General features: G+C 33.1%; 2 protein-coding genes across 2 annotated transcripts; both read left to right on the top strand.

Moving 5' to 3' along the window:
* The first annotated feature begins 795 nt into the window (after positions 1 to 795).
* LOC110651463 (mechanosensitive ion channel protein 9) lies at positions 796 to 4,576 on the top strand. The gene is given in 7 exon segments (XM_021806821.2): positions 796 to 1,611; positions 1,614 to 1,893; positions 2,412 to 2,585; positions 2,868 to 3,132; positions 3,253 to 3,546; positions 3,641 to 3,846; positions 3,938 to 4,576. Coding segments are annotated over 7 exon segments (2,097 nt in total). The 5' UTR covers positions 796 to 1,103; the 3' UTR covers positions 4,308 to 4,576.
* A 1,992-nt stretch (positions 4,577 to 6,568) lies between these two features.
* Positions 6,569 to 9,173, top strand: LOC131179324 (mechanosensitive ion channel protein 10-like). Its single transcript, XM_058145949.1, has 5 exons — positions 6,569 to 7,696; positions 7,781 to 7,940; positions 8,059 to 8,346; positions 8,439 to 8,647; positions 8,731 to 9,173. The coding sequence occupies exons 1-5, from the start codon at positions 6,654 to 6,656 to the stop codon at positions 9,008 to 9,010; spliced, it is 1,980 nt and encodes a 659-aa protein (XP_058001932.1). The 5' UTR covers positions 6,569 to 6,653; the 3' UTR covers positions 9,011 to 9,173.
* The last annotated feature ends 314 nt before the right edge of the window (positions 9,174 to 9,487 follow it).

Genomic DNA, 9,487 nt, shown 5'->3' with positions numbered 1-9,487 from the left:
ACTGCTCTTTTTTTCTTTTTCCCTGATAAGACAAAAGAAAAAAAAATCTCTTGAATCATTGCCCCATATATATATATATATATATATATATATATATATATATATTAGTGGGTAGTTTGATGATTTCTCTATCATAAGAGTGTGATTAATTTATGAAGAATTGAGGTTACTCTGTCGTTGGGTGTGACAGAAGTTATGATTCAATGTAATATTATCTAGATACTTAAATTTCAATTCAATCCTATTTTTATTGATAATGTTTAATTTAGAAATTTTTAATTTTTTATTTAAATTGGTTTAAAAATTAAAATTTAAACTCAGTCAAGAAATTTTATTTTTATCAATAATATTTAATTTTTGAATTAAATTGAATTTAAATTAAAATTTTTGTTTTAAATTAATAAAAAATTAAAAATAATTAAATTTAACTTTTCCAATAATGGGCCTTTAAGAAAAAAACCAATTGAACGTTGCCAGTTTCCAAATAATTTGGTCACTGATTATTGATTTAGCAAATGTTTTAAAAAATAATCATTATTAAAGAAATTTTTTTTTTTTTAAATGAAATCTGAATTTGACGGATGTCAAGTTGAAGAAAAATAGATCATCAGCCTCTTGTTATCCAAATTCTCTGCGTCACATGGGGACCTCAGACAGAAAATATTGAGTGCTAGGCCCCGTTTGTTTGTAAATAAATAAAAGTAGCAACAATTCACCTGACCCAAATTAAAGCTGATTTTGTGTGAGACCTACCAAGTATTAGCTGCTTCTATCACAGTATCCAAACGCTGCTTCTATTTAAACGCTCTCTTTGCTCCTGAAACCATCAACCAAATGAGACTGACTCTATCAGTCTCCATATCCAAACACTTACTCAAATTAAGCATTTCTCCTAGCTTTAATTGCTCATGATTTTCCTTCACTTCCTTTAGTTATCCATATGATTAATGTTTTTATATATATATATTTTCTCTGCAAATCCATTTAATCTTTGTTGTCAGCTTCCCATTCCTTCTATTCTTTTTTGGCCGGAAAAAGTTCTACTTCTGCCCAGACTATTTCAACTTCCAACCTTTTTTTGAATTGTGAGTTAAACAAAAACCATGTCAGAGAGAACCAGTGATGTCAACATAGACATTTCAGATCAATCGAATGGATCTTCAGGATCCAACGATGATGCCTACAAATTGAAAACGTTGATCTTTATTGAATCAACTGTATTTGTGTGCATTATGGGGCTGTTAATCACTACCTTGACGGCGGATAGATTGCAGAATTCCACGATTTGGGATTTTGAGATGTGGAAATGGTGTATCTTAATACTGGCTGTTCTCTGCGGTAGACTGATTGGTTACCTGTTAACACTGGCTCTGGTTAAGTTGATTTGGAAGAACTGTTCACGGAGGCAGTGGAATGAGAGAGAACTTTACTTCGCATATGGAGTAAAGAAGAACATCATTGTTTTTATATGGCTGGCTTTGGTTTTCCTAGCTTGGGCTCTGCTGTTTAACAATGGGGTTAAGCGAAGCAAAAATGTGAAAAAGATTGTAAATGATGTTACTAGAGGTCTTGCTGGTTGTCTCATTGGAGTTGCTATATGGGCAGTCAAAACTTGTTAGTTAAGCTTCTAGCTTCTTTCCATGTGCAGACTTTGTTTCACAGGGTTAAGGAAGCAAACTACAATCGTAAGATCCTTGAAGCTTTTTCGAAAAAGAAAAAGGTCCAGCAAGACACAAGGAAAGAGTCGTTGAATGCGTTCTGGGATAAAAAGCTGCCTTCTCTCTTCCGTGATTGCGACGTGAGTAAAGAGATCAACGTAGAAGACGAGGAGGGAGCAAAAAAAGCCGCTGATGAGATTTTCAAGAAACTCGCGACGAGTTCTGCTGATGAAAAGTAAGTAATTAATTAGAACAGATTTACGATATATTTAATTTTATATGCTAGTTTGTTTGAATCGGAACGGGAAAGCAACATTTTAAAATATATAGAAAATGAAAACATGAAAAAATACGTAAATATAAAAAATATAGAAATATATTTATAAATATATATATATATATATATATCTAAATTAATTAATATAAAATAATAAATTACTCTTAAATCTATTTTAATATAAAATAATTAATAATGTTGAAATTAATTATTTGATTAATTAATTAAATTATTTATATATTTATAATTATAAATAATTAAAATAATAAATATACAGAACAATTAATTAGATATATAGAATAAATTAAATTGATTTTTTTATTATTTTTCTAATATCAAACGGCTAAAGCAAAGCATATTTTGAAAAAGATGTAGTGTAAAATTAAATAAATAAAATTAATAATTTTTTTTAATTTAATAACTGTTTAAGTAGCATGGGTATCGGCATGGATATCACAACTGGATTGTTGGTATAGCATACAGAGCGCATGTGGAACAGAGGAAGGGAGGCAAGGCATGGTGGTGGAAGGGAGGCAGAGCATTGGCAACATACCTGACCTAAGCCCCCAGTCTTCGCTACCAGTCACCTCCAGTCTCCATCGCGAGTCGTCTCTGCCAACCACCTCCAGTTGCCGCCTCGCCAGCACCCGGTACTCCTCCTCTTGCTCTTCCTCTTCTTCTTCTTCTTCTGCTTGCGTATTTTAGAATTTTTTTTTTTAAGAAGCGCGTGTCTGATAAAGGAAACGCGTTTTCGATTTCTAGAAATTACGGAAACGGCCCAGAGACTTTTCCTATCCATGTACTCACGTTTCCGACAAGGAAACGTTTTTGAAACGGGAAACGCAGCCCCCATCCCGTTTCCGTGCATCCTTTTCTAGATATATATAAATAAAAGATCATCGCTCTCACCTCACTTTTTTCTCTTTGTGCAGAGGTAAGTACATGCCCTTGAAAGACCTACTGGACTGCATAGAAAAAGAAGCGTGTCCCGATTGTCAACTGGTAAAGAAAAAAATGTGCATCCATTGCCAAGTGATAAAGGAAACGCGTAAACATTTCCGGGAGTTGGCAGAAGATATATCCTTCAAGGATTGGGTTGAACAAATTTTAAAATATCATCGCGGTGTTGTAGCAGATGATAAAGTTGCAGAGGAAGATAAAAAACGGATAAAGAAATCTGTCTTCAGAAATTGGGTGGTTAGCTCTCTATCAAATTTGCTTTTCCTTATAAGCTCTATATATTTGACTTAACTTTCATAGTTTGGCCTTCCATGTTGTAGTTTGATTATGACTCTTGTAATGTGTTGTTGTTTACAGGTTAAAGTTTACAAGGACTATGAATCGGTGAATCGCGCCTTGAAGTATAGAAAAACAGCAGTTGACGAGTTGAACAAGCTTGCTTCTGTGGCGGTGCTTTTTGTAATCATTATTGTGTGGTTACTTTTCATGGAATATTTAAGCATCAAAATAGTTGTCTTCATCACTTCTCAACTTTTACTTTTGGCTTTCATGTTTGGTAACACTGCCAAGACTGTATTTGAAGCCATCATATTTGTGTTTGTGATGCACCCATTTGAAGTTGGCGATCGTTGTCTAATTGATGACAAACAGGCAAGCTCCAAATCCTTGAATATATACTTGTGTCTTCGTTTGTACAAAAACTTTAGATTTTTATTATTTTGATGCCTTGTTATCGATCTCGCAGATGATTGTTGATGATATGGAAATATTAACTACAGCCTTCTTGGGATCTGATAATGCAAGAATATGCTATCCGAATTCAGTTTTAGCTACCAAACCTATCAGCAACTTCTACAGAAACCCGCCGCCAATGTTAGATTCACTGACATTTGCTATTCCTCGTGACACGGAAATCGAACTGATTAAAAAGCTGCAATTTGTAATAAAAAAGTAATTAATGTCAACTCAAATCTTCATTTGCCTCCTATTTGATAATTAAAAAAAAAATAATAATGAGGATGGGTTCATTTTAAAACTGCAGGTACTTGGAGAGCAATCCTAGACGCTGGCGACCTGACCACAGCTTGCAATTCAAGGAGATTAAGGATGATAAAATGAAAGTGATTCTCTATTTCAATCACACCTTAAACTTCCATGATGCTTCAAAAAGAGACAAAAGAAGATCTGATCTGGTGTTAGATATGAACACAATTTTCGAAGTTCTTGGGATTAAAGATAAGGATCTTTCGCCTCTGCAGTTTGACCTTAACTCTATTGGGTCAATGGCCTCAGCATTTCCACCTCCTTTCATGCCCTCAGAATTTCCACCTCCCTTCATGGCCTCAGAATTTCCACCCCCTTTCATGCCCTCAGCATTTCCACCTCCTTTCATGAGGACTGCCTTCTTTTGAATTACCCTTCTGTCTCCTATGGCGTTAGAAGCCTTCAGTTACTCGTCGATTACTACCTTTTTTCTTTTTTTTTTAATTTTCCCTGTCGCTTTAAATGACTATGTTATGCCATAATGGTTTGGAATATTATGTTTTTTTTTTTTGAGAACAGGAATATTATGTTTATCTATAGAAAATTGCTAAAAATTTGAGTGTAAAGTTGAGCATGGAGTGAACTGGCAGCATTTTTGTCAAAGTTTTCACTACAATTAAGAGCTTCTTAATTGGTTCATCTTGTGGAAGTAATTGATAGTGAATTTGTTGACCAATACTGTCTTTGCATATTAAACAAACAGAGAAGTAGTTGATCCACACAGAAAAATTAAACACCCTTTTGCAAGTTGTAATTAATAATAAAATCATTGGTATGGAAACTGAAAGACAAATTTAGCCTTTCACACAATTATTCTTTTCTTAAAAGAAAGTGATATTATTATTATTATTATTATTATTATTATTATTATTATTATTATTATTGTTATTATATAAACAAATTTGATAAAAATAAATATTAAATCATTCATCCGCATGTGACACGCGGTATATTATTATTATTATTATTAAAAAACTTGCCTAAGGTAAAAATTTATTATTTCAAAATTTTAAAAATTAGTTCTTTTTCAAAACGTGCATTACACGATTTGTGTATCCGTTATATGTGCCCGTAAATTTAATATTTTTATATAAATTTTTATTATTTTATATGCAAGTACAATATTATTATGATACATTGATTATTATTATGATAATATAATACTTTTTTTATGTCATATATATTATATGTGTGTTTATAATTTTTAAATTAAATTAATAAAAACGAAAATATATTAATAAAAATAAAAAATTATAGATGTGAAATATACTAGGAAAAATTTATTACTATAATATAATTAATTTTTTATAAATATATAAATTTAACTATTTGTTTCATATATTTTTGTATTAAATTTTTTTAATAATAAAATATTTAGTTTATTAAGATTAATTAACTTTTAATATTCTCTAAATTTTATAAAACATACATAATTAGCTTGAAAAATTTAAACTTTTTCAATCTTATTTAAGAATTTATATATAATACTAAAATAAATTTAATTTAACATAATTTCATATAATATTGACATTTTTTATTTTTAATTATTTTTTTATTTAATTTTTAATTTTATTTATAAAAATTAGTTGTGAACACCCAAACCAATGGTCTCTCGCCTCTACAGTTTCACCTTAACTCTAATGGGTCAATGGCCTCAGCATTTCCACCTCCTTTCATGGCCTCAGAATTTCTACCTCCTTTTATGGCCTCGGCATTTCCACCTCCTTTCATGAGGACTGCCTTCTTTTAAATTACCCTTCTCTCTCTTCTGGTGTTAGAAGCCTTCAGCTCCTCTTTGATTACTATTTTTTTTTCTGTCGCTTTAAATGACTATGTCATGCCATGATGGTTTGGAATATTTGTTATAATAGAACATACAACTATTATGTGCTATTTTGAATAAATATTAATTTACTAAGCTGTTGATCCAAATTCATGTTTTGTAGTGTAAAATTTTAATTTTTTTTAAATATTTATTGTCAAGATATTGTTAAGTTAATTTACACGCACTAAGATTAAGCCTCCATTTTGGATGAACTTCAAAGCACATTTCTTTACATCAGACTGGTATATTTATAATTTTTGGATAATTTTAGAGAGTATTTTACGATGGAGTTGAATCCTAGTTAACGAAGAAGAGAACTCTCATCCTTACAATTGGACTAACTATAACACCCATCTCCCCTTTACAAATTTCTCTACAGAAAATTGCTAAAAATTTGAGTGTAAACGCATGGCTTAAGTGTATGAGTTGAGTGGAATGAACTGGCAGCATTTTTGTCAAAGTTTTTCACTACAATTAACAACTTCTTAATTGGTTCGTCTTGTGGAATTAGTTAATTAATAGCAAATTTGTTGACCAATAATGTCTTTGCACATTCGACAAACAGAGAAGTCGTTAATCCACACGGAATAATTAAACACGCTTTTCATGATGAAAATAATAATAAAATCATTGGTATCTAGGAAACTGGAAGAGAACATGCAAATCATGCGTTATTAATTAATTATTAACTATCTTTCGGATAAGTGTCTGCTAATATTAAATGGGAACGTTATCGACTAGTAGAGAAGTCACAAATGCAAAGTCAAATACTTAACTGAGAAACCACATGCACTATCACTTAACAATATTTCTTATAAGCTTCCCTGCGTTCATCTCATCACTCTGTAAATCCCTACTCCAAAAAAAAAATTCTACTGGAAACAAAAGAATGGCAGAGGGAAACGACGATTTCAGTATCCAAATCTCGGATGCTGCCGGAAATGCAGTTATCTTACTGAATTCCCAAATAGGATCTTCACTTCCTCAATCTACAGAGCCTGAGAATCTTGGAGACAGAGATCCATTGTTCTCAACTTCCAGTAAGCCCCCAGTGAATTCCCTGATTCTAAGGAAGTCACAAATCAGCTCTCCATCTTCAAAGCCCCTTAGAGCTACGCCGCCAGTGGATGATTCGGAGCCAACTTCCAAGAAAAGGGAGTTGCTTGTGTCACCAGGACCCAACAAGGAGGAGGAAACCCAAAAAAAAGGTATGAATTCATGGAAAAAGCTCATCATTTCTATGGAGACAACTGCATTCGTGTGCGTTATGGGTTTTTACATTGCCAGCATGACGACGGATAGAATGAAGAATTCTATGATTTGGGGTTTGGAAATATGGAAATGGTGTTTGCTAATATTGGCTATTCTCTGTGGTAGATTGACTGCTTACCTGATCACAAATGTTCTGATGTCCTTGATCTGGAAGTTATGGCTTGATGAGAGAGTTCTTTACTTTGTTCATGGAGTGAAGAAGAGTGTTCTATTCTTTATTTGGCTAGCATTGGTTACTCTAGCTTGGGGTTTGCTGTTTAATCATAGGGATAAGAGAAGGGTTACTAGAGGTCTTGCAGGTTGCCTCATTGGAGCTACATTATGGCTACTGAAAACTTTGTTAGTTAAGTTAATAGGTTCTGTCCATGCCACGAAATTGTTTTCCAAGATTAAAGAAGCAATACGTTATCGGAAGGTTTTAAGGGCTCTTTCAGAAATGGAGATGAAGAACACGAATTCTGAGATACAAAAACAAGAGAAGGTTTCTGCCAAGACCATGAGAGAATTAATGGATGCGATTCGGGGAAAGAGGCTTTTTCCTCTTTCCTATATCCGCTTTGATATTGGTAAGGGTGAACATATGGTTAAAAATATCACTGATGAGGCGGGAGCAAAGATAGCTTCCGATGACATTTTCACTAAACTTGCAGGCACAGATGGGTTAGTAAGGAGAAATTTAATCTGTGAGAAAGTATTGTTTTAGATCATCTCATATTTTTTTCATCCTTTTTAATGAACTAGCAGGTTCATGGACTTCAAAAAGCTATTGAAATTTGTGGATGATGAGAAAGTGATTCAGCATTTCGAAGGGGTAACAGAAGATAAACAGAACACCCCAGGAGTTGAACAGAACAATACAGAACAAGACAAACAGATCAAGAAATCGGTTTTCAGGAACTGGGTGGTTAGATTTTAATTAATTTGTTTTTCCTGTAGATTTTTATACTCAAGTAATATCTTTTGCTTTAGCTCTGTATATACAATTGACAATTACTACATTTTTATCAATTTCTTGTATACAGATTGACATTTACAACGACCACGACTCACTGAATAACACCTTACAACATAGCAAAACAGCTATTGACGAGTTGAACACGATTGCTTCTGTGATCGTACTGATGGTAGTTGCAGTTGTGTGGTTGCTTTTCATGGAAGTTCTATCCACAAAATTACTCCTCTTCATGTCTTCTCAACTGTTGCTAGTGGCTTTTATGTTCGGTAACACTGTCAAGAATGTTTTTGAAGCTGTAATATTTGTGTTTGTGGTTCATGCCTTCGATGTTGGTGATCGTTGTGTCATTGATGGCGTACAGGCAAGACCTTAACCTTAATTAGAATAGAGCAGCACTTAATACTACTAATTGGGAAATAAATTTCATGCATAATACTTTGATGCAAGTTGCAGATGGTCGTTGATGAGATGAAGATATTGACTACAACGTTTTTGAGATATGATGGCGAGAAGATATACTATCCAAATTCAATTTTAGCTTTGAAGCCCATCAGCAATCTCTACAGGAGCCCACCAATGAGTGAATGTGTAGAGTTTGCTATTAGTCTTCGTACCTCAATGGAGATTATCAACGATCTGCAAGATAATATAAAAAGGTAAAGTCATCAACAACCTAATAAATTATGTTTATATGAACTTAATTTGGTTTTGACAAAGAGATGTTAAAAAAATCTTGCAGGTATTTGGAGAGTAATCCAAGGAGGTGGCGTGCTGAACACTGTGTACAGTTCAAGGAGATTGAGGATGTGAATAAGATGAAGGTAGCTCTCTTTGTTAATCACACCATAAACTTTCATTATTTTGCAAAGAGGGCCAAGCGGAGATCAGAGCTAGTGCTACAGATGAAGCAAATTTTAGAAGAGCTTAAGATTGAATATAATCTTCTGCCCCAACAAGTTAACCTGAGCTATACTGGCTCTGCACCATCACCACCTCCAATTCCTGTGCGGCGATCTTAAGATTGGAGATCAAAATATTCACGTTACAGTGCTGAAAATGATTTCAATATCATTGAATTGCAGCTTCATATATATTTTGTTCTCTTGTTGCAGCACAATTATATATTGTCCTTCAGTTTTCAATGATTTTTGTCATCTGGCAGTTGGCTGTGCTTTACTATCATTTTTTTTTGTCAAATACTAGCATTTATTTGATTGACAGAGATAGCAAGAAGGTAATAAATAGAAAATGAATATTGGTACCGCAAGGCACCTTCTTCCAGCCAACAAGGTAATAAATAGATAATGAATATTGTCCTTCAGTTTTTTAACTTGAATTATTGATGGCTGGTCTGCAAAACAATTTGTTTTGTATATATATATATATATTGATGGCTGATCTCAGCATTTGCTTTTTTTCGTGATCCTCGTGCTTTTTTTCCCTTATCCTCTTATGAGAGATGGGATGGAATTTGAATCATTGCCAAACAGAGATAA

The sequence above is a fragment of the Hevea brasiliensis genome, chromosome 4, assembly GCF_030052815.1.
Source record: "Hevea brasiliensis isolate MT/VB/25A 57/8 chromosome 4, ASM3005281v1, whole genome shotgun sequence".
NCBI classification, from domain to species: domain Eukaryota; kingdom Viridiplantae; phylum Streptophyta; class Magnoliopsida; order Malpighiales; family Euphorbiaceae; genus Hevea; species Hevea brasiliensis.
The sequence above is the reverse complement of the archived record's forward strand: the minus strand, read 5'-3'. Positions and strand labels throughout refer to the sequence as shown.